The 26,332-nt window shown below is 45.6% G+C and overlaps 1 protein-coding gene across 4 annotated transcripts in view; it reads left to right on the forward strand.

Moving 5' to 3' along the window:
• Positions 1 to 14,482, forward strand: part of DNMT3A (DNA methyltransferase 3 alpha) — a 243,543-nt gene extending 229,061 nt beyond the window's left edge. For all 4 annotated transcript variants that reach the window (XM_073562042.1, XM_073562041.1, XM_073562044.1 and 1 more), the window contains one exon: positions 2,524 to 14,482. In XM_073562042.1, coding sequence (XP_073418143.1) covers positions 2,524 to 2,665 — 142 coding nt within the window. In that variant the 3' untranslated portion in view covers positions 2,666 to 14,482. The remainder of the gene's footprint in view (positions 1 to 2,523) is intronic.
• The last annotated feature ends 11,850 nt before the right edge of the window (positions 14,483 to 26,332 follow it).

The raw sequence follows: 26,332 nt of genomic DNA on the forward strand, positions 1-26,332 counted from the left end.
ACATGTCTACGTCTAGAGGCAGGGGGTGACTCACTCTCTAGTTATTGTTTCTTTGCGGGGAGGAATGCTGGATGGTCATACTGGTTTAAGCTTCTTCAGCCATAGGAGTTTTGGGTTCATGGTGCTTCAGATCAGATATCCCAGGATTGACGCCCAGAAGCCCTGGGGTTTGAGCACCTCGTATCTTCTTGCCAGTGGGCTTAATTTTAGGCGGATTCCTTTCTGCCCTGCCGGATGCCTTGTTCCTTGGTAGAGTGCCACGTTACACTCATTGAGTGTCTGATGAAGCTTCCCCTTGAGGCGGCTAATTCAGTGCTGTGGTTCAGCCCTCATGTTCTCGATCTCCACTTTATCCTAGTCCTTTTTTTCCTACAGTCCTGGATAGCGGGGTTAGAGAATACTAGCAATCTTTCCATCTTTTTGCCTCCGTCTCATATAAGGGTTAAGGCAGGGCATCCAGACTATTGACTTTGGTTGTGTTGATTGGACCATCAGGGTGTTTGGAGATTTTTTTTGCCCCTCAAAGGTCTCCCTGGATGCCAAGCTCTTCCACTAGAGTTTTCTTCAGAAGGTGACAGGTTCAGAATAACGAACAAATGCTTTTCTACTTTCTAAGGAAATCTTGGTCTTTCACTATCAGGCCAAAGTTCCTTCTGGCCTCCATCCAGACTGAAAACGCTGAATGTCTGGTAAGCTCAGAATTCTTCTGGTTGGGTCCTGAACTCTTGTTCTTCGCTGTAGATTCCCCATGGTACCACCCAGAGCATCCAGATAGACCTTTACCAGAGTCTTCTCAGTCGTTTACTTGACCTGACGACTGTTCACACCACAGGTCTGAAGGCTTCCAACTTCCCTGATTAGGTCGGACTAGTATCCTGGCACAAAGACCTTACACATCACATTTTTTCACCATTACATGTGGACGGCTTCTACTGCGTAGTGCGAGTTTTACGGCAGCGCTCCTATGTTCTTCTCTTTTTAATTTTTGTATTCCAGTCTTGATCCAGAGTTGGCTCCAAGGGGTCAGATTTGTGCCTTGCTGCCTTGTTTCAGCGATACCTGACTTCTAAGCGTCAGGTCCAAATTTTCTGCCAGAGCAAGGCAAAATGGAGGTCACTGTAATGGACCCTCCTATATGTGTGGGACCTCAGTCTGGTCCTGGATGCTCATCAGTTCCCTCTTTTCGAGACAATCAGAGACATCTCTCCGTTCTGGCTTTCATGCAGGATGATTTCTTTCCTGTTGTTGAGCTCTTCCATCAGGCGAGGCTCTGAAGGACGTCTTTCGCCTCTTTCTTGCCTTCATCAGGACGAAGTTATCTCGCATCCAGCATCATCTTTTCTCCCTAACCATTCTCCTCTCCCCGAGAGACTCTTGCACAATCTGATGGGGTCAGCTCTACTTGTCTCTCGCGGCTCTGTTCAGATGTTCGGATGCCTCGTTTGTTATCCTGGTATGCCCCATCCAGAGGTCTGACTACCTCTAGGGCCGCCATTTCTTGCTGGTTTCGATTTACCATTGCTAAACATCGGGCTAGGCCAGGGTACCACCAGATAGGCACTGCTCACGTCACCCAAGCACTGGAAGCTTCCAGGTTGTGTGCCTCCTGGTATCTGGTCTTCTACTCTGTAGGGCCACTACTTAGTTTTCAGTCCTTACCTTTGCATCGGCAGGCGTCTTTCCAGAAGGATACTGCAGTGTTTGGTTTCTCAGGTGGTAATCGTAAGGTTTGCTATTCCTACTAATATTAGTTTTCCCAGACCAGGGACAGGTTTTGGACGTCCCATGGTTTCAAGTGTTCCCCAGTGAAGTGTCCTAGAAAAGGGGATTTTTTGGTACTCCCCTAATATCTACTTCTTGTAGCCTTCATTTCCTCCTTGGGGGGGGTCTTTGGTTTGCTTCTCCTACAGCTTTATATGTGGTGTCAGCAGGCCCGGGTGTAGCCTGTCTGCGAGAGGCAACGTTTTTCTTGAGATGTCGGCCTCTAGGTGGCAGCATATACCCACAGATTTTCCGGGATCCTCCAATGATTTTACATTGGCTGCCAAAAAATCCTCATTTTGGAATTTGATATTTTTTTTCATCCCTCCTATTTTTGGAAGCTTCTTACTTTGCAGTATTTTTTCTCCACACCTGTCTAAAATTTTTGTACAGTATCTTTTAGATTGTTGTGTAATTTTTATAATATTTTTTGTTTATTTCAAGAGTTTTTATCATTTTTATTTATATCACAACTATTCTGTATATTTGTATTTATTATATCATGATTATTTTTATATTTTTTTGTATTGACACATCCCAATCCATCAATGACTCTGATTATCCGGCCTGGCCATCGACCTTGCCGTGACACATGACTCTGTAGTCCTGCCCGCTGCAGAAGCTACAGACCGCTGTTGTGCCGATGGAATGGGATGTGCAGATTCCTTTGCACCTATTGTCTATGTGTAATGTAGCCTTTCGGACTCCAAAGCACTTTTCCGAGAGGTTTTTAATCCCGATTTGTGTCGTCTTTTGCTCCAGGGTTTTCGGCTTCCCAGTCCACTATACAGATGTCTCCAACATGAGCCGTTTGGCCCGGCAAAGGCTTCTCGGAAGATCTTGGAGCGTTCCGGTTATTCGTCACCTCTTTGCTCCTCTTAAGGAATTTTTTGCCTGCGTTTAAGTAATTGAGGCAGAAAAAAAAAAGGACCTGAGGCCGATATCCAACCTTCCAGCTCCCTCCAAAAAAAAAAAAAGTCTCTCGGCTCCTCTCTCTCCGCTCCACCCAGGAAAGAATCATTTTAGACAAATGTTCGATAGAAGAAACTAAAGCTTGTGGGAGAGGGGGCCTGCAGCACTGAGGAGCGAGCGGGTGGCCTGAGATCTGAGCAGACACTTCTATGTAACTTCTTGTTCCATGTTACACTCTCCTTTTAAGTCTCATTTTACTTTTTTTATGTTTTTACCGTGATGTTTTTGTAGGGGGAGGGGGGGATCCTTTTAATCCCTCTCCAGTTTTTAGTGCAGTAGCCGGCTGCGGATCTTTAAAGACGTCGTCGTCCCAGCGAAGGCGTCTCGAGAATTTGTGCAGCCACTTTCAGGTTTTTAGTCCATTTTAGAGATTTTTAGTTTCTCCCCCCCTCCCCTCTTATCCCGGTGCTAAGAGTCGGGTTTTCCGGTTTTAGTTTTAAGGGTCTTTTAAGTTGATCGGCAGCCACCCACCACTGGGTCCAGTGGGGGGGGAGGGGAAAGCTGGGCTTTAATTTTTTTTTTTTTTTTAGGCTGCAGATTAAAAGGATAAGTCAATACGTACACACAATGCAAACGGTCCACGATCTCCATGTCGTGGCCGGGGAAATCACGGACATAGCAGCACAAGCAGGGGCTGCACGTGGTCTGCTGCCACGTACGTTCCACGCCTCTTAGCACACACTGACGCCCACGTCTGCTGACCGGTGCTGTTCCGTTACCGCCTTCTGGGCCGACCGTGCCCAGCGTACATCACATTGTCCAAACCTCTCTCCTATTGTCTGGGTCTGATCACCTCTTCATGTAATGACTGGGAATATTGAGGCTATGTAGATGTATCAGCATTCCCAATGTTACATGTTACCAGGAGAATGTTGCTGAAAAAAATTACAGAATTTTAGATTTATTTTTTTTTTACAGTATTTCAGGTGCCTCAAGCAAGAGGCCTGGAAAACGCATCAGCTCCGACCGACAGCGCTGACCTCGATCACTGTTTACAGCTCTAATACTGTATGTGTAATACCTGACGCTCTACAAGTGTGTGCACAGCTGGAGAGCCTGCCCCGCCGCCTGTGCGCCACCGCTGCCAGGTCCGGAGACAGCCGCAGACTCTCACAAATGGTGCTCCTATCTTTCTCTTTTCCTCCTCCTGGCCTCACCGTCTCCACGCCCAGATAGGCAGAGCTTAACACCTGTAGATTAAAGGACCCAAAATATATATATATATATATATATATATATAGACTATATAAAGATGTAAGACTTCTATCCTGTGTACCTGATGCCGCTCTATATATTATACAGTGGCATTACTGTATGCCCTTAGTTTTCCCTGTGATTGGCTGCAGTGGTCCATATTGGATCTGGTGACCATTATTTGTGTGGGGCACAAAGTGTTGCTACTAATGGTGTCATTGTCAATGATGAAGAGGTGGCGAGATCAGTCAGCGATGGCAGACGCTGTAGCTTTAAGTATTTTTGTGACAGTGATAATTGCTGTTAATTATGAAGAAACTGTCGGTGTTTAAGCAGTAGGGGGCAGTGGCGGAGGGTTGAGCAGGGGCAGTAGCTGTCGGTGGTTGAGCAGGGGCAGTGACTGTCGGTGGTTGAGCAGGAGCAGAAGCTGTCGGTGGTTGAGTAGGGGCTGTAGCCGTCGGTGGTTGAGCAGGGCCAGTGACTGTCGGTGGTTGAGCAGGAGCAGAAGCTGTCGGTGGTTGAGTAGGGGCAGTAGCCGTCGGTGGTTGAGCAGGGCCAGTGACTGTCAGTGGTTGAGTAGGGGCAGTGGCGGAGGGTTGAGCAGGGGCAGTAGCTGTCGGTGATGAGCAGGGCCAGTGGCTGACAGTTGGGCAGGGACAGTGGCGGAGGGTTGAGCAAGGGCAGTAGCTGTCGGTGGTTGAGCAGGGGCAGTAGCTGTCGGTGTTTGAGCAGGGGCTGTGGCGGAGGGTTGAGCAGGGGCAGTAGCTGTCGGTGGTTGAGAAGGGGCAGTAGCTGTCGCTGGTTGAGCAGGGGCAGTGGCGGAGGGTTGAGCAGGGGCAGTAGCTGTCAGTGGTTGAGCAGGGGCAGTAGCTGTCGGTGGTTGAGCAGGGGCAGTAGCTGTCGGTTGAGAAGGGGCAGTAGCTGTCGCTGGTTGAGCATGGTCGGTGGCGAAGGGTTGAGCAGGGGCAGTAGCTGTTGGTGATGAGCAGGGCCAGTGGCTGACAGTTGAGCAGGGACAGTGGCGGAGGGTTGAGCAGGGGCAGTAGCTGTCGGTGGTTGAGAAGGGGTAGTAGCTGTCGGTGGTTGAGCAAGGGCAGTAGCTGTCGGTGGTTGAGCAGGGGCTGTGGCGGAGGGTTCAGCAGGGGCAGTAGCTGTTGGTGGTTGAGAAGGGGCAGTAGCTGTCGCTGGTTGAGCAGGGGCAGTGGCGGAGGGTTGAGAAGGGGCAGTAGCTGTCACTGGTTGAGCAGGGGCAGTGGCGGAGGGCTGGGCAGTGGCTGTCAGTAGTTGAGCAGGGGCAGTAGCTGTCGGTGATGAGCAGGGCCAGTGGCTGACAGTTGGGCAGGGACAGTGGCGGAGGGTTGAGCAAGGGCAGTAGCTGTCGGTGGTTGAGCAGGGGCAGTAGCTGTCGGTGTTTGAGCAGGGGCTGTGGCGGAGGGTTGAGCAGGGGCAGTAGCTGTCGGTGGTTGAGAAGGGGCAGTAGCTGTCGCTGGTTGAGCAGGGGCAGTGGCGGAGGGTTGAGCAGGGGCAGTAGCTGTCAGTGGTTGAGCAGGGGCAGTAGCTGTCGGTGGTTGAGCAGGGGCAGTAGCTGTCGGTTGAGAAGGGGCAGTAGCTGTCGCTGGTTGAGCATGGTCGGTGGCGAAGGGTTGAGCAGGGGCAGTAGCTGTTGGTGATGAGCAGGGCCAGTGGCTGACAGTTGAGCAGGGACAGTGGTGGAGGGTTGAGCAGGGGCAGTAGCTGTCGGTGGTTGAGAAGGGGTAGTAGCTGTCGGTGGTTGAGAAGGGGCAGTAATTGTCGCTGGTTGAGCAGGGGCAGTGTCGGAGGTTTGAGAAGGGGCAGTAGCTGTCGCTGGTTGAGCAGGGGCAGTGGCGGAGGGTTGAGAAGGGGCAGTAGCTGTCGCTGGTTGAGCAGGGGCAGTGTTGGAGGGTTGGGCAGTGGCTGTCAGTAGTTGAGCAGGGGCAGTAGCTGTCGGTGATGAGCAGGGCCAGTGGCTGACAGTTGAGCAGGGACCGTGGCGGAGGGTTGAGCAGGGGCAGTAGCTGTCGGTGGTTGAGCAGGGGCAGTGGCTGTCGGTGGTTGAGCAGGGGCAGTGGCTGTCGGTGGTTGAGCAGGGGCAGTGGCTGTCGGTGGTTGAGCAGGCTATAGTATCGAAACAGCTGACCTCAAAGACGTGGATAGTGGTGCAAACATAAGTATTTTTTATTACTTTTTCTCTTTTCAAATAAGCATCACCAAGTGCATTGAAAAAATGACATATAAGACTTGTGGACGAAGAGGTTGAGGTGATGTTTCGACCACCACTGGTCTTTTTCAAAACCTCTCTTATGAGGAAAAAGAATAGAAGTAGCGTTCATAGGAAAAAAAAATGCCCGGGTAAGCTTGTGCCTGATGAAGTGTGTCCTGTCCGCCTAGTAGGGGATGGTTGAGCAGGGGCAGTAGCTGCCGGTGGTTGAGCAGGGGCAGTAGCTGCCGGTGGTTGAGCAGGGGCAGTAGCTTCGGTGATGAGCAGGGCCAGTGGCTGACGGTTGAGCAGGGGCAGTGGCTGTCGGTGAGCAGGGCCAGTGGCTGACGGTTGAGCAGGAGCAGTAGCTGTCAGTGGTTGAGCAGGGGCAGTAGCTGTTGGTGATGAGCAGGACCATTGGCTGACGGTTGAGCAGGGCCAGTGGCTGACGGTTGAGCAGGGGCTGTGGCTGTCGGTGGTGAGCAGGGGCAGTGACTGACGGTGGTGAGCAGGGCCAGGGGCTGTCGGTGGTGAGCAGGGCCAGTGGCTGTCAATTGAGCAAAAGCAGTAGCTGTCAGTGGTTGAGTAGGAGCAGTAACTAGACGAGGAGGCTGCTGTTGAGTTCAGGGGCAGTAAATGTCACTGATTAAGCTGATGCAGGAACATGATGATTAAGCAGGGGTGATACCTTTTTTGATTAAGTGGAGGCAGTAACTGGCAGCGCTTAGGGGTGGTAACAGGTGACTGCTATTAATTAAACAAGGGATAATTATGCAGGAGCTGCACTTGTCAGTGATTAACCAAGGATGGCCGCTTTCAGTGACTAAACAAAGGCAGACATTTTCAGTGATTAAGCAGAAGTCGGTCACTGGAAGTAAATGTCAGTAGTGAGCTATAGATAGTAATGTTCTGAGGTTAAGCTCACAGTCACCTTTATTGTTTAATCAAGTGGCTGTACCTTTGATTGAAAATGCAGCAGCTGTCAGTACTTAAGCAGGGGTGGTGACAGAGGTGACTGCCATTGATTAGACAAGGACAGAGACTCCTTAATCGATGTTTGTGAGTTAACCAGGGTTGGTGCCTGTCGGTGATTAATCGAGGACTGCTACTTTCAGTGATTAACCAGGGGCTCTAACCACCGATTAGTCAGAGGCAGCAATTTCCGGTGATTAAGCGGGGGCAGTACCTCTTAGATTTTAAGCGGGGGCAGTACCTTTTAGATTTTAAGCGGGGGGCAGTGCCTTTTAGATTTTAAGCGGGGGCAGTGCCTTTTAGATTTTAAGCAGGGGCAGTACCTTTTAGCTTTGAAGCAGGGGCAGTACCTTTTAGCTTTGAAGCAGGGGCAGTACCTTTTAGATTTTAAGCAGGGGCAGTACCTTTTAGCTTTGAAGCAGGGGCAGTACCTTTTAGCTTTGAAGCGGGGGGCAGTAACTGTTCAGCTATGTTGATCCTTGTACTTTTGTAAGATGTTTATTGTGAAAAGCAGGCAGTCCGCATCCAGGGAGCTCTTCATGAAAACATCCAATTTTATTAAAAATTGTAATAAAATCCACATTGAGCCGACATGATTCTGACTGCAGTCCTTCGCAATGATTAGGGATTGAAATGGCCTGAAACCTGTCGGCTAGACCGTACACGCGGGCTACATGTGGATCTTACTATTGTCTACATAAAGTTGCACTTTTTCGTGAAGCGCCGTCTGGATGCCGGACGATCAGTTTGCCGTTGCCCTGTCTCGGGGCTCCTGTGCTCGGGAGGTCCTCTGCCGCTGAGTGGTGAGCTGCCGATCTATTAACCCCTTTATTGTGTGCACACACTTGTAGAGATTAGGTAGAGTTCATGGTACTAACTTATTACTACTGTATACAACACTTGGTGCTTTCCATAAACGGGATGATTAAAAACATCGGCTTCCAACGGTGCCTTAGTGAGACCTTGTCGCCCTCGAACCGCAGGGGGATATTTGGCGCTTCCTGGACATGTATACAATCACGGTGCTGACTATGTGATCTGGTGCTTCTATACTAGACATGTGCCTAATATACCAATATCTGACAGACATCGCCGGGGTAATGTTTTTCCACGACTCCCTGGCACCCGCTCGTCCAAATGGCGGTAAAATAAGTCATAATCTTAATATTCTACACAATTCCATTCACACTGGCAAGGAGTGCCTTATACCATCATATGGCCGAGCGTTTCGCCGGCCTTGTGTTTTTATCTCATCCTTGGATTTAATATACACACATCACTCATCGGTGTGAGCCACTTTGGACACATTTGACCTCTCTCTACAGTAAAGTGAGGGGTCGGGAGCGACTATAAAATCTGTTGCTGTTAAACAAAGGCCCCGATTGTTCCAGTTCAGATGCGGTGCTATTTAGATTTTTAACCAATCCATAGGCAGATCCCACCAATTGGCACTAATTGTCTTCTCCCATGTACAGACGGACAGATGTGAACGGTGCCTTATTGCCAATATGCTTTCATTAAACCGGCACAAGCTTTAATGTTTTCCTCAAAGTCAGGAGGTTTCAAATATTTCTGGTGAACTGTCCAAACCAATGCCATGGCCTCACATATGCCAACCATGCAGGTCTGTGTGCTCTGGCCTGTTCATACTTATAGAGCTATGAAACAGAAGCATAAGTTGTGTCAAAGGCTACAGATCACAGCATTACTATCTGGAAACGGGGTCGTTCTACCTTTCTATCTAAACCGGCTACTTCCCTCAGGCACGTTCCAATCTGCTTGCATTTATTGAGATTGTGCAAAATCCTAAACGTGGACCAACACTGGTGCTTGCTGTATAGATTTTTACATACATTTACTGTATTACAGGGAGGTAACTTCCTCCCGAATGAGTGCTAAATCATACTGAGCTTCCAATGGAGCATCTCAGGCAAGACCAGCCTCATGCACCTCCAGCGGAAGGAAGATGTTTTTAGTCATCCCACAACATCAAACAATAAAAATACCCGGTTTTTATATTCCTGTTTGTAGACCAGGTCTTCAAGATATAGATGCTTTAATACCCCTCAACTCATAGGGGTTATTAAATAATCGTTACTATGTTGTATGAACATCAGTCATACTGGGATTCTAGGGTTTTAGACTGCAGGGGTTGGTGGTACAGTTGTGGGGTCCACAACCACCCCTCTGCTATTTTATATCATGTATCCAGATGGAACATTCTAATAGCTGTTGCTTACATTCATCTTGTCTCTTTGTGTTAAGAAGGGTCGACTTTGACCCTCAGTCTTCTCCTTTGTATATGATGTGAACATTTTTATTTTTTTTTTGTGTCCTAGTACTTGATGAAGGCAGGGCTGTGTTGTAATGTTTCCTGTTCTCACATTATCTTATGTTCCACTTGGTCTATATTTTATCACCGTTATGTTATTTTGCTTTAAATGATCAAGCAGCCAGGGGCTGTTTGCTCCATCTCGGACCTGTAGACTCCAAGCCGACCATACAGTTGAGATCTTGCCACCAATCAACCATGTGGAGCTGTTGGCACAAATGTTATGTCTTAGGCCTTGGCTTCATGATAACATCTTGCATCCACTGTCATATTCCAGTCTGTTGTTTGCCATTAGCCAAAAGTGCTGACATTGTTCAGTTCTTCTATTTGGGTAAGAACATTATTTGTCAACGTTATTTCTATTTTTCTTATTAAAGTGATTTTTCTTCATACTGTGCTACTGTATGTACGCCATAAGTTTCCTCTAGTTTTGACTTATACTAATAATAGGATCCTGAATGCAGGCCGCTGTCAATCGCATGAACCTACTGACTGAAAAAAAGTTGGAGGTGTGTCAGCGAATTGGCCTTATCTTCTCCGAAGCAAAAAATGAATCTGTTCTACTCTGAAGAATATTTTAGTAACAAAACAACCCAAAACTTGTGTTCCCGAGATTTGGCCATAGTCAAGGGTAGAAGTCATTGAGAGAAGTATTGTCATTTCCTATATTATTGAGCGACACCATGGAATCGGGAAACATCGAATAGGTTAACTCTGCCGTCACCCAGTGCTCAAGGTGGGTCTTGGTGAATCCTTAGGCTCTAAGCTCTTAACAGGTTGGCCATATTCCAGTCTGTTTTAGTAAAATGCCATGTAAAAATATAAAGCACAAGATTATGGAGATCCTGGATGGTGCTGAGGAAATGACACGTTACAAAGTCCACTGGGCTAATGTGATGACTGATATTCAGCAATCTTTTAGAGAGCTCTGGATAGTTATCTATTTTGAGGTCACAATGGTGGACTAAACCGGTCATATGTATAGAGCATCGTCCGGCGATGGAAGAATCGCCAACCTCAGGCCTATGTTCTCAGATGGGAGCTGAGCCAGGTCAATCCTGCTTAATCATCATTGTTAGGGCTGTTTGCTTCATTTTCACGGGTTGAAGGACTTAGTCTTCCTGGGAACATTCAGCAAAAGATCTTTCCTCAAACTATTGGATAAAAAAAATTGCAACACGGATGACTTGCCATTTCAGAATGATAATATGTCATTGAAGGCCTAAAATTATCATGTGTTTCACCTAACAAAGGTTTGTTATGCTTAAAATCGCCCACTTTCATCTTTAGTATGTGTATGAGAAGTTCAAGACTTGTTTCTGGTGGTGGTTCCTCCACCATCCTCTGTCGACATTAACACGTACAGGCAGCTTCTGTAAAATGCAGCAGAATACGTCCATCAAGTTCTAACCATCCCGTGTGGACCACACTACAATATTAGATTCTTAATGGTGAAGATCTCCTGAATCATAGGAGGCCACTTCAGGAGACTAAGCCGGCAGCTCCACAATTATAACAACACTCCAATAGTATCCATAAAACGTATCTATAACAGCCTCAAAACAGTAATTTTGGTGGCTAATTGCTCTACTTCTACTACTACACACACAATCTGGGTTTAAGTTGGTCATCAATATGAGAAGTTGTACAACATGTTAATATGTCTTCTGAAGAAATTTTCACGTTCCGGCCTTTAATAATTGACATTCCAAAACTAGCTGCAGATGTGAAGATGTCCACACCCGACTGACGAGAGATCCCGTCACATTAGCGACATGAGTCCCTTCAATGCAGGGCATTATCGAAGAGCACACACATAAAACACCTTGTTTTCTTCACTTTATGTTGATGGAACATTAACAGGAAAAGAACGTTTGTACAAGGGAAAATATCTTCACACAACTTTATATGAGCAGCCCCCGATAATTATGGCTTCAAGCTGCTGAGAGATGTGTCCAATGTTCTAATGTCCTCTTGACCCCTTGTGTCCATTCACGTGTTAAGCTTTCCATTATGTTCTACATAACCTCTCACTCAAGTATGGAGAACAGAAGGCTGAGATCAGTTAAAATGGTGTAATGGGTATCTACAACTATACGAAAGGATCATCGCCCCAAATGTAGACTTCCCCTTTTGTCCCGATGGATCCTCTAGGCTTTGACCAGCAACTCCACATGGTCTTGTCATTGTGTTAATGAGCAGAACAACGGACTCAGTGAGGGCATTGAAATGTTATCTTCAGTGGTGGGTCACCTCTACAACTATAGGAAGCAGAAAAAAAGAGGCCTATGGATGAAACGTCAACACTGAGAGTACAAGTCTGTGTAGACATAGCCAACACATTGATCTCTAAGTTTTAGTTATCTGGTAGGAAGTGAATACATTCATAATAGTCAACGAGATTGGTTGTTTAAAAGTTGACTTCTCGTGTCTGTATTCCACATGTCCCATTCATACAGCGTAGACATCACCAATAAGTAGACGAGCTAAATGTGATGTACCAACTCTGTTAGACTTTGTCTTATTCCTTTGGGCTCAGTTTTATTCTGAATTCTTTAGAATTTCTGAACGGGCTTAGAAGACAAAAACAGTAGAGCAAAGTTTCTGTAACACGAAGCCTTGTACATCTTCTCAAAAAGGTTCTATGGTCATGTACGACAGCCATCAGCACGTTTCACTTTATGGAACCCTTGGAACAATATTCTTTTACGGGAATATCCTCTCTTAGAAGCAATGCTTCTACCTCCACAATCCGGATCCTGTCAAATATTAGGTTGTTTTTGGGGTCAGATTCTATAGGAATCCGACAAACAAATATTAGTTGAGGTGCAACAAGGCTTTATAGACTTTTAGGTGCCATATTACAGCTCCGTACAACTCCTCCAACCCAACTCCACAAATGCGACCTGCTCAATTTACAAAATTAACATCTGAAGATAACCATGGCCTTGAGGTCGGCAAAAAAATGGACTCTACAGGTGATGAGAAAATCTTGTTTATTTTTCCATAAGTCATTGTTCTTTTTGTTGTGCACAGCCCTCGACGAAATATAAATAATAAAAAAGGAAAAACTAGAATATAAATACCTTAAAAAAATAAAAAATCAAATGCCTCGATTCCTTAAGTAAGCAGAGGGTGGATGGTGATTTAAAAAAAAAACAAAAAGGTGCTAAACATTTTATGAGAAATATATATTGTTAAATTAAATCTATTGGTCAATGACTGTTTTGTTTTTTGTTTTGCTTTTCCTTTATACCTTTTACTTGTTTTTTTCTTTTATTATTGGGGGAGGGGCGGGGGGTTCTCGTAGTGCTATAGGACGGCACGGTTATTTTACTCTTCTATATTATTATTATTACGGAAGCAAAAAGAAAACATAAAGGCATTTTAACTTTGTACTTGAATTAAATACAGAAAAAAAAACGCAAGCGAGAGATTTTCCGTGTTTTAGTCTAGAAATTGAACTAGTTGGTGCTTTAACTCTTTGTGACAATGATGTATTCTGAAGATGAAAACTATGTAGAGGATAACTTTTACTGTTACATAACCACAGCTGTTCCATCTTCCTTCATAGACGCCTCCTTCTGTCTTTTTGCTTTCTTTGATACCCCCCACATTCCTCCAGAAGCCATGTCTTCATCTACCTTCACCCAATGTGAGAGTCCTTCTCTCCCGGAATTCTCCTGTTCCGAGTCCTGCGTGTCTTTGTGCTTCCTCCACCATCTGCTTTAGGTCGGTTGAGATGAGAGTAACGGAGCTGCAGTAGTAGTGAGGCCGGAGGTAATTCTTGTCTTCTTGTGTGTTGCTGAGCAGGTTGTTTGTGAATTTAGAATGTTGACGTTCGTTTTTACGTGCCCGGCGGTCAGAGTCCATGTATATCGATATCTCTGGTCTACTATTGATAAAAGCTACAGCTCCATTTGCCTAAGCATTTGGCAGGGGTGTTTGGCACAGGTCCACCTCCACTGTGTGAACATTGCTATCTAAGGTGGCTTTCACGGATGTCCTTCTGGTCAGCTTTTAGATATTTTACAGATGGTGGAGTTGAATTCCTCTCGACCAGTTATTTTTGTGGTGGAAGGCATCCTGCTCATGGTTTTAAGCCAAGGTGACATTCCATAGGTCCAAGATGGCACCTTTTTTGTTTTTTAGATCTTGAATGGTTTCCTGGCAATGAGCATTGCAAAAAATCAATATCTTGGTTTTACGTCATTGTATCACTCTTGGATAATCACCTAGCAGAGATAGTTATTGGGTTTTTTACAAATCTTAATGGTGCTGTAGGTCTCCTGACCTCTATGTTGGCACGCCATTTGCTGGTAGACGGGTCAATAAGCATGGTAGAGCGGAGAGCATGTTTTTGCCATGTTGGCACTCTTCAGTAATACTCAATAGACAAACCAGGGATATTGGATGATTTTTTTTTTTAGATCTGTACATCTTAGGTAGTTGAGCTGATGTTCTCCTGCCATGTTTGTTGGTAAACTTGCTAAAAGACGTTGCAAAGAGTCCTTGATTACGGCTATGTTGGTATTATTAGATCATATGCCATAGATATAAGCCCTGACCCAAGATGTTGTTTTTAGGCTTTTTCCCATATAAACGGTAGATGAGGAACCTGTGTCCTATCCCTTGTGTCACTGCTTTAGTCCTCCGATGAGGACACCTTTGTCATAGAAATGGTGTTAGCCACTGTTTTTGTTTTCGAGATTTACTATTTATTGACAGTAATAATGTACATTACTCCAAATGGTTGATGGAAGCAGAAGCGCAGGTGGAGAGAGGAGAACCTGAAGGAAGTCAGATGGGAATGGGGTTTTTTTTGTAATTTTTTTCATTGGGTATGTTTTAGAAAAACGAGTCCTCCTCTATCAACATTCTGTTGTATCTCTATGTAATTGAAGCTTGTGTCATGGCTGTATATGAACTATGACGGCTCTCTGCCTGCCGCAGATGGTCCAGTCTGTATCCTCACCTCATTATTATTTTTTTTGTGCCCAGAAAAATAAAGATTAATAAAACATTTGAAAACATTTTTCCGTGTCTCCTGTTCCTTGATATTTCCATACGTTTTATTTGTTAACCAGTGGTGACCACAAGCTCGGCCCCTTTAGTTACACCAGTGATCCTCCTCGATATGACAATATCTCACTGGTGGACTTGTCCCAAAGCTCCCCTCACGTGCACTTATGTGAAGGTAATTGGTCACAGTAGTTGTGTCATACTTCTGACAGCTGAGAGTTTGTCACACTGTACCAGTTAGAACACATTGGAAGCACAAACGTCCTAATTAGTTTCTCGTATTGGGTCAGTAATCGTCCCACTTTTTTGGATGACAACGGGACTGATCTTTTCTACTGTTGTGTGAACCTTGCTTTCCTGTGACAAACGCACAGCTGTGAGGTGTACTAGGACGGCTGCTCAGCTGCTGGATGTAAGGGAGACTTTCTTAGTGGTTGTAATGGATATAGTGGTGGAACCACTGCATCGCGGTCCGAGAAGTTGGAGCTGTGTGTAGCTAGGTGAACACCTGCCTCTTCAATAGCGCCCCTGCTGGTGGGGTTAGACTTGGCACCAGATGGACACCAGGTGCTACTCCAGTACGGACCTCAGACGCACGGCATCTGACCCTCAAGGACATGGAGCCGGATTGGCCTAGGTACAGAAAGCGTAGCTGGTACAGACAGGAATGGCAGGTGCTGTTGGAAACAGCTGGTATACAGGCGGGTACTGGAAAGTGCAGACAGTAATGGCTGGTATACTGATGGGTATGAAAGGTGCAGACTGGTACAGCTGATATACACGTAAGCATGGCTGGTATACAGGTGGGCACGGCAAGTACAGCTGGTATGCAGGCATGCACTGGCAGGTATGGCTGATGTACCGGTGCAGGCTAGCATGACTGGTATACTGGTGGGCCCAGCAGGTGCAAGCAGGGACAGCAAACACGGCTGGTATAAAGGCAGGTCCAGGATGACAAAATAGAACAGGGGATATGAGAACTAGCAAGCATGCAACTAGCAGTGTATGTTGCTCAGGCACCTCCCAACTGGAGGAGGTGCATTAAGTAATAAGGGGTTAGACTTGGCTCCAGATGGACACCAGGTGCTACTCCAGGAAGGATCTCGAATGCACGGTAGCTGACCCACCAAGGACACTGAGCTGGAACGGCCTAGAAAGAGAATGCTGAGCTGGTACAGTACAGGCAAGCACTGACAGGTGCAGACAGGTATGGCTGATATACAGGTGAACTCTGCAGGTGCAGGCTGGTATGCAAGTGGGCATGGTAGGTGCAGGCAGGCATGGCTTCTATATAGGCAGGTACTGGGAGACAAACTAGGGGACCTGAGAACTAGCAAGCATGCAACAAGCAGAATATAAATGTTGCTCAGGCACCTCACAACAGGTGGAGGTGCCTTTAATAAGCGTCTCCCAGCCATTGGCAGGGGACACTTTAGGACGGTCTGCGATCCATGTGCAGACTCCGGGCAACAGCAGGGGGAGGAAGTGCGAGACAGGGACCACTGTGGTGACACTACAGTGGTTATTGCTACAATTTTCAAAAAATTAATTTCATGATTTGCGTAGTCACCCTAAGTGCAGCTGCAGACGATCATTTCTTGCACATCCAAGAATGTTGGTCCGATAATGCTAATCACACTTTTCTCTAACCCAATTTTCTCAGGTGGATAGAAGTAAAAAAGTTTCTCCAACTTCTAGCTGTATGATTTTTTCCACGTTGAATAGGTGAATGCCATCCAATCAGACGTGCGCCCAGCCCCATAGAAAAACACTCATCCGAGTTACACGGTCGTCTGCTTTTGGTGAAAAATTAAAACTTTATCTTTGAAATTTGCAAAAGATGTCAATGTACTTGAAATCTTCATTCTAACTTTGATCCAGTTTTATCAAAATAACCCACTATACCTCTTTTGATAAAGACCACAGATTGTAGACTGCCTCATTGGCATATATGTGCTGTCTAGTGTTGAGCATTCCGATACCGCAAGTATCGGGTATCGGCCGATACTTGCTGTATCGGAATTCCGATACCGACTTCCGATATTTTTTCAATATCGGAATTCGGCATCGGAATCGGAAGTTCAAAGTTGATTGACAGCCTGACGTCATCATGATGCGCGGTGTGTGCGCATCATGATGCGCCGTCATTTCGGGCCTTCCGGGGGTCTCTGCCGGCCTGCCGGGGGGCTGTGTGGACTGCCCGGGGTCTGTACCGGCCTGCCGGGGGGCTGTGCCGGCCTGCCGGGGGGCTGTGTGGACTGCCCGGGGTCTGTACCGGCCTGCCGGGGGGCTGTGCCGGCCTGCCGGTGGTCTGTGCACCCTGTGGGGGTCTGTACCGGCCTGCCGGTGGTCTGTGCACCCTGTGGGGGTCTGTACCGGCCTGCCGGGGGGCTGTGCTGATGTCCGGGGGTCTGTGCAAGCATCGTCCGATGGGACTACAAGTCCCATCGGGCGATGCCTGCTACCATGACAGTGATTGACACATTAGCCAATGATGGGACAGTAGTAGTCCCATCATCCGGCTAATGTGTTAAATGTTAAAAAAAAAAAAAAAAAAAAAAATACTACATACATACTACATGCATGCTACATACATACTACATGCTACATACATACTACATATATACTACATACATACTACATATATACTACATACATACTACATGCATGCTACATACATGCTACATACATACTACATATATACTACATACATACTACATACATGCTACATACATACTACATGCATGCTACATACATACTACATGCTACATACATACTACATATATACTACATACATACTACATATATACTACATACATACTACATACATGCTACATACATACTACATACATACTACATACATACTACATGCATGCTACATACATACTACATGCTACATACATACTACATATATACTACATACATACTACATATATACTACATACATACTACATGCATGCTACATACATGCTACATACATACTACATATATACTACATACATACTACATACATGCTACATACATACTACATGCATGCTACATACATACTACATGCTACATACATACTACATATATACTACATACATACTACATATATACTACATACATACTACATACATGCTACATACATACTACATACATACTACATACATACTACATGCATGCTACATACATACTACATGCATGCTACATACATACTACATGCTACATACATACCACATACATACTACATACATGCTACATACTACATACATACTACATACATGCTACATACATACTACATGCCACATACATACTACATACATACTACATGCTACATACATACTACATACATACTACATGCATGCTACATACATACTACATACATACCACATATATACTACATACATACTACATACAATACATTCATACAATACATACATAGACATACAGTACATATAACAGAGTAACATACTTACCAATACTTGTCACATTGTTCCCCGAAGCCATTGTCTTTTCCGGAATAAATATTAACATAACAAACCACAAAAATACTCACCCACGATCCGAAGCAGTCCACGAGTGTGTCCCACGACGATCTTGGGTAGAGAACGGCAGCATCAGATGATGCTGCCGTTCTCTACGGGCTGCAGGAATCCAATGACGGAAGGTAGGTATCCTTCCGCACTGTATTCCTCCGCCACTTAAAAAAAAAAGTCCCTAGTCTCACTTTATGCCATTGCTGTGTGGGAATTTCCCACACAGTATATATAGTATGTAGTATATATGTAGTATGTATGTAGCATGTAGTATGTAGCATGCATGTAGTATATATGTAGTATGTATGTAGCATGTAGTATGTATGTAGCATGCATGTAGTATATATGTGTTATGTATGTGGTATGTATGTAGCATGCATGTAGTATATATGTAGTATGTATGTAGCATGTAGTATGTATGTAGCATGCATGTAGTATATATGTGTTATGTATGTGGTATGTATGTAGTATGTAGTATATATGTAGTATGTATGTAGCATGTAGCATGCATGTAGTATGTATGTAGTATGTATGTAGCTAGCATGTAGTATGTATGTAGCATGTAGCATGCATGTAGTATGTATGTAGTATGTATGTAGCATGCATGTAGTATATATGTAGTATGTATGTAGCATGTAGTATGTATGTAGCATGCATGTAGTATATATGTGTTATGTATGTGGTATGTATGTAGCATGCATGTAGTATATATGTAGTATGTATGTAGCATGTAGTATGTATGTAGCATGCATGTAGTATATATGTGTTATGTATGTGGTATGTATGTAGCATGCATGTAGTATATATGTAGTATGTATGTAGCATGTAGTATGTATGTAGCATGCATGTAGTATATATGTGTTATGTATGTGGTATGTAGTATGTATGTAGTATGTATGTAGTATATATGTAGTATGTATGTAGCATGTAGCATGCATGTAGTATGTATGTAGTATGTATGTAGCTAGCATGTAGTATGTATGTAGCATGTATGTAGCATGCATGTAGTATATATGTAGTATGTATGTAGCATGTAGTATGTATGTAGCATGTAGTATATATGTAGTATGTAGCATGTAGTATGTATGTAGCTAGCATGTAGTATGTATGTAGCATGTATGTAGCTAGCATGTAGTATGTATGTAGTATGTATGTAGCTAGCATGTAGTATGTATGTAGTATGTATGTAGCTAGCATGTAGTATGTATGTAGTATGTATGTAGCATGCATGTAGTATATATGTAGTATGTATGTAGCATGTAGTATGTATGTAGCATGTAGTATATATGTAGTATGTAGCATGTAGTATGTATGTAGCATGCATGTAGTATATATGTGTTATGTATGTAGCATGTAGTATATATGTAGTATGTAGCATGTAGTATGTATGTAGCATGTAGTATATATGTAGTATGTAGCATGTAGTATGTATGTAGCATGCATGTAGTATATATGTGTTATGTATGTAGCATGCATGTAGTATATATGTGGTATGTATGTAGCATGCAGTATGTATGTAGCATGTATGTAGTATATATGTCGTATGTATGTTGCATGTAGTATGTATGTAGTATATATGTAGTATGAATGTAGCATGTATGTAGTATGCATGTTGTATGTATGTAGCATGTAATTTTTTTTTTTTTTTTTACATTTAACACATTAGCCGGATGATGGGACTACTACTGTCCCATCATTTGCTAATGTGTCAATCACTGTCATGGTAGCAGGCATCGCCCGATGGGACTTGTAGTCCCATCGGACGATGCCTGCACAGACCCCCGGAGCCTGCACAGACCACCGGCAGGCCGGCACAGCCCCCCGGAGCCTGCACAGCCCCCCGGCAGGCCGGCACAGACCACCGGAGCCTGCACAGACCACCGGCAGGCCGGCACAGACCACCGGAGCCTGCACAGACCCCCTGGCAGGCCGGCACAGCCCCCCGAAAGGCCCGTACAGACCCCAGAGAGGCTGTACAAGGGCAGGAAAGGGTTTTTCTTATTCCGATACCGGAAGTCCCATAGACTTGAATGGGACTTCCGGTATCGGAATCGGCGATACCCGATACTTTTTTTAAAGATCGGCCGATACCATCCGATACGATACTTTGAAGTATCGGACGGTATCGCTCAACTCTAGTGCTGTCGTGTTCGAGTCAGGAGATTTGCAGCAGTCAATATATTGTGGTCCATCGTTAGTTTCACAGATGTCTACGTGAGCCCTCAGGATGCTAATTAGAGGACATTAACTTATGATCCCGCAGTGCTGACCCCAAAATTTGGAAGGGGACGACCGGCATAGTGTCCTGATTTGACATATTAATGCATAATATTCAAACTGTTTGAGGGAATGATAGCAGTCATAAACCTACCCAATTGGAAATATTCAATTCCACCCCAATTTGATCACTTCATCCTATAGTGATACAATTTGTCTTGGCTTGGGTTCAGGACTCGATCCGGTGAATTTTTACCATGTGGCAGGATACTTGTAAGGATGTGTTAGGGCTGGCGGAATGCATCAAATAATAAAATAATAGTAAGGTGCGTTAACAGCCCGTGGTCCTCCGTGCAGAGGTGGTAAACTGCTGCTTAGTAATGGTGGAAGTATAAAGCGGTGTAGAAAAGGTCACACGTGGGTTAACGTCACCCCATGTGAACACAAGCGAACTCTTAACTCACAGAGCTGCGCTACCGCAGAACATAAATACCGGTGCCTGTTTAGGTCTCAGAGCGCCGCCACGGAGCACACAGAAAGCGGTCACAGAACTCTACCCCAAAGACACGGGGTCAGAGTCCCTCTAGACCTGAGCGCGCGGCGTCACACCTACGGACGCCACTATAGACGCAGACTATGGAGTATCGAGCGCGTAGACCGTGGCGTGCTGAGCCACCGGTGGACAGATGCCTGTCTCTGCCTCTACCTAGACATGGGCGCTTAGCAGGCTAGGCTGCACAACACATGCGTACCAAGGGTAGGGGTTTCCAATGAGTCACTCACCAGAGACATTCATACATGCATACGACACTCACACCTCATAGTCTGATAATGCAGTCTATACTAGCGCATGGCCGAGCAGCCATGCAAACCTTTTATAGCAGCATCCTTCCGGGACCTTCCTGCCCCTTCTGATGGTCCAATCCGAACTGGAGAAGGACCTGAGCATGTGACCTCCGATCTCCAATGAGAGATTGTCCCACGGGCATGCTCAGTGGACCAAAAGGAGGACTTAGTCCCTGGAGTAGCTCGCTGCTGACCAGCATGCGTTGCTATAGCTGGACCAGAGGTGGCAGCAGCAACCAAACCTACAGAGCTGGTCTGAGCAGAGCGCCTGGATCGACTAGTCTGCTGAGCAGCCTCTGCAGCTGGAGAGGAATGAGAGACTGCCGAATGCAAGGCTCGGGATTCCTGCTGTGCAGCGGCCGGAACCCGATGCCTAACAGGATGTTGATGAGTATATCTGTAAATGCAGATTCTGTGCCAGGGCTAATGCCTCACGTCAGACCCCAGCGGGTTATCTCTTGCCTAATGAGGTTCCTTCGCTGCTGTGGACCCACTTGTCCATGACTTTGTCACTGATTTGCCTAACTCTGGCGGCAATATTGTCGCGTAGGTGATGGTGGACTGTTTTAGCACAACGGTTAATTTGGTCACACTTCAAAAGGTTCCTACTGCGAAGAGCTTAGCTATGATATTCATTTCTAATGTCGTTAAACTACATGGTATTCCCAAAAACATTTCCGATAGAGGGGATCAATTTTTTTTGCTAGCTTTTGGCAACATTTTTTGCTCCAGATTGGGTATCAAGCTGAACCAAGAGGTTGAGCAGTACTTAAGGTGTTTTGTTTCATCTAAGCAGGAAGACTGGGTGGAATTTTTGCCCCTTGCTGAGGTTTCTCTGAGTAACTATACCTCTACGGCTACCGGGATTTTTCTGGGTTACAATCCTGAGTGCCAAAGGAGGACAGATATTCTTCCCGATTAAAGTCTAGAATGAGGTTGAAAGGTGTCTTTTGGGAACCAGTGACCGGGCCAAAAGAGGTGCCAACCTCAGCCGTAGGAAGGTCCCAGTCTATAGGGTGGGGGGAGATTGTGTGGTTATCCTCCAAAAATCTACATTTAAAGGTTGTATCCAGGAAGTTTGCTCCTAAATTTTTTAGTCCTTACAAGGTTATTAAAGTTTTGAATCCCGTGATCGTTAAACTACAACTCCCTGTGGCTTGGAATATTATTATTATTTAGTATGGCACCATTTATTCCATGGCGCTTTACATGTGAGGAGGGGTATACATAATAAAATACAAGTACAGTAATCTTAAACAATACAAGTCACGACTGCTCCAGGAGGAGAGAGGACCCTGCCCACCGTCTACAGGGGAAGGTGAGGATACAGTAGGCGAGGGTAGAGCTGGTCATGCAGCGGTTTGGTGGATCGGTGGTTACTGCAGGTTGTAGACTTGTCAGGAGAGGTCGGTCTTCTTGTTCCTTTTGATGGTTTCCACGGTAGGCGAGAGTCTGATATGTTGTGGTAGAGAGTTCCAGAGCAGAGGGATGCGCGGGAGAAATCTTGTATGCGATTGTGGGAAGAGGAGATCTTGTGAGGATCGGAGGTTTCGTGCAGGTAAGTACCGGGAGACTAGGTCACAGATGTATGGAGGACACAGGTTGTGGAAGGCCATGAGGAGCCAGTTCAGGTATTGAGAGAGGGGAGAGGATGGGGAATAGAGAGGGAACAGGTGGATTAATCGGGCAGCAGAGTTTAGAATAGATTGGAGGGGTTCTTCAGTGTTAGAAGGGAGACCACAGAGCAGGAGGTTGCAGTAGTCAAGGTGGGAGATGATGAGTGCATAAACTAGGGTTTTTGCAGACTCAATATATCTTTTCATTCTTCCCTTTTATAAAAGGTACGAGGGGACACCTAGTCCTCAAGACACAATTGAGGTGGATTTTGAATAGGAATGAGATAGAGCAGTTTCCAGTATCTGGTTAAGTGGCAGGGTTATGGTCCTGAAGTTAACTCTTGGATTAAAGCTGGAGTCACACCAGCGTATAGCATCGGATGCGATATGCTAATGACCCTCGGCTCCTGCTCTGCTGCGATCGTGATCTGGTGTCAGTGCTCTGTTCCTCTCGCATGACAGGATCAGAGCAAAGTTGCAGAGGAGACTGACAAAGTAATTTCGCCAATCTCCTCTGCTGCTGACGTTGGCAGAAATCGCACTCACTTGGGTGATATCTGAGTGCAGTGCGATGTTTCACTTGCACCCATAGACTTGTATGGATGCGAGTGAGTCAAGTCTCACTGCCAATCTAATCGGCATAAGAAAATAATCGCTGATCTGAGGTGCCCCATAGTATAACATTGGGCCAAGTGCTATGCGATAGTTTTATCACACGGCACTCAGCCATGTGACTCCTAATTCAGAGGATCTTCATGCGCATCACCTGGTGAGAGAGTTAAATCAGAAACCTAAGATGCTGGTGACTTCTGGTGGTCCAGTGGACCCTCATAGAATGGGGCTACTGTTGTGGCTCAGTTACGAGACTCGATCCGGTGACCTTATGCTGTGTGGTTGGTTTCCCTCTCTGTTGAGGCACAGCCCAATTCGTCTCTGTCCATATTCTAGTGATTCTTTTGTCCTTGCTTTCCTTTTCTCGGTTTGCTTCACTTCACGTGTTTTCCATTTTCTCTTTTGGTTTTGTATTATCACATTTTAGTATGGGCTTTATATCATCATCTCTACTGACTCTGAGCTGGCTACACTTCTATGTAGATGGTGTTAGGAGATCCAGCTCCTTAACTGGGGATTATTTCTTGATTAACCAAAGTTGCTTTTCCTCTAGTCTGACTGTGAGGTCTGGGAGATTTGTTATTTAGTCAGTTTAATTTTTGGTTCTCTGTCTTTTCCCCGTCTACCCTGTGGGATCGTGTGGAGCTTCTTACCCTGGATTCTTGCGTCTCCTTGCACGCGCTCCTTTCCTTTTGTACAATTTGTGTTGCGACCTCTCCTCTGGTTCCTCAGGAGGTAAGAGTAATTCCTTAACGGCCTTTTAGGGAGCCAGGTTGGAGGAGGTGTTTTTTAGTTGTATAGTTGTGGACTTTCGGAGTCTGTACAGGGAGCAGTTGAAAGAAGTTACGGCGTCTCTCTTTGGAAGTCCATTCTTCCTACCATTACTCACGTGTGAACACATTCATAACACCTATGTACTGATAAAGACCATTAAGTTCCATCCCTATCAATGTAACACATGGAACATGGACAGTAGTTAATGTCTCATAAGGGACAGTTGGGGTTTGCACCATATGTCCCAATAAAGACCATAGATTTTATTAAATTCCACCCTTATTGGTGAACCTGGATGGTAAGTTATTTTAGGTTAGTACCATCTACAGGATGTTTTTCACCTCACCCTATAAGGATACTGTCTGCCCCATGTTCAGTAAACTCACCCTATTCGAGAATATTAACCATGTGTCACAATTAAGCCCATAGGTCAAACAAATCACACTCCAGAGTCAATGGGATATATGGGGTAGCGCCCTAAAGATTGGAAATTGCATTCTTAAAAGGTCGTTCAGTCGCCCCATCCAGTATATTAACTAGAGATGAGCGACTTTGCCTTTTTTCGGGTCGAGTCGGGTTTCATGAAACCCGACTCGCTCAAAAGTCGGGTCGAACGAAATCGGCCGATTATCGTGAAAAGTCGAAGGCCGACTGAAACATGAAACCCAATGCAAGTCAATGGGGAAGCAAAGTCGGCAGTGAGAGGAGGACAGGAAACACACCTACAGTGCCCATTTCAATGCCAAAAACATCAATTCTTATTACTTAAGCTTGTCAACCTTAATTTACTTTATAATAATAGTTAGGCATTGAAAACGGGGTTATTTGGCTAAAGTTGTGGGGGGGGAGGGCTGGCTCTAGATTTTCGTGGGCCCAGGGCCAAAGAGTGTCAATGGGCTCCTTTAACACATACCACAACTCATGATGCTCCGATACGGCAGAGAAATAGCGGTATAGTACAATGAAAAATACCTCACTTTTTACATCTCATGACGAGGCCCATCTATTTCTCCATACAGAATCATTGGTCCCATATAATGTTTGAAACAGTATATGATGAGCTCCACATAATGCTACAGTATATGTTGGTCCCCATGGATGAAGCTCTACTGTCTTATGGGCCCAAATAATGCTCCAAACATAATGGGCCCCATTTCTAATGCTCTAGTGTATAATGGGCCCTGTAAATGCTGCTCCAGTGTCTGATGTCCACCTTTCGAATGTTCCAGTGTATGGTGGGCCCCATCTATCATTCTCCAGAGTATAGTGCTCCCCAAAAATTGCTGTCCCAACATTAAAAACAAATAAGTCTCCTCGCTAGGGAATCCCTGTACTAGTCTGCACTCCTCGTCGTCCCCATCTTCCATCTCACTGCACTTGGCTGTTTAGGCAGAGGGCGTACAGGCGTGATGTCATTGCGCTCTCTGACCAGAATGTCACTGTCAGGAAACGCGGAAGATGTCACGGCGGTGGAGCAGGGAGAGGTAAGTATTTCAACTTTGCAAGTGCTGTGATCCTGAGCAAGCAAGGGGGGGCCCACTCGTGGGCGTCGGTACTGGCACAGGGCCCCTCATAGTACAGCGGTGTGTCTGACAGCAGGTGTGCACCCCCACCGTCAGACACTTGATTCTACAATGAGGGACCTTGTGCCAGTGCCGTTGCCAAAGAGTGTGCCCACCCACCTGTACAGGGCAATGACACTCGCATGGGTGCGTGCGCCAGGTGGTGACCCCGGCCCTGTGGGGTGGAGGCAGCCCAGTTAGGGAGGTGGAAAAATTGGCATATGTTGATGTTGGACATTCAGCAACTGCAAATGGAGTAATTGGAGAAGTCCGCGGAAGAGGAGGACAAAAGCAAGCCATTTTTCTGTCACCCTACGTGTCAGCAGGGGAGGGTGGGACAAAATCCTTTGAAGCCCATGCATGGTTCATTTTAATGAAGGTTAGATCATCCACATTTTGGGTTGACAGACGGGTCCTTTTTTCTGTCAGGATTGATCCAGCTGCACTGAAGACTCTTTCCGATAGCACACTTGCAGCTGGGCAAGCGAGCTCCTGTAAGGCATATTGGGCCAATTCAGGCCAGGTGTCCAGTTTAGCGGCCCAATAGTCAAAGGGGAATGACCTGTGTGGGAGAACATCGATAGGGAAGGAAAAGTAGTTTGTAACCATAGTTGACAACTGCTGTCTCCTGTCACTTTCCATCGATGCAGTATTACCAGTTGTGTGAGCGGTACTTGAAAAATCAGTCCACAACATTGTCATGAAACCCCTGTCTC

This window comes from Dendrobates tinctorius, unplaced genomic scaffold (assembly GCF_039654945.1).
Source record: "Dendrobates tinctorius isolate UK_male_01 unplaced genomic scaffold, ASM3965494v1 ptg000332l, whole genome shotgun sequence".
NCBI lineage: Eukaryota > Metazoa > Chordata > Amphibia > Anura > Dendrobatidae > Dendrobates > Dendrobates tinctorius.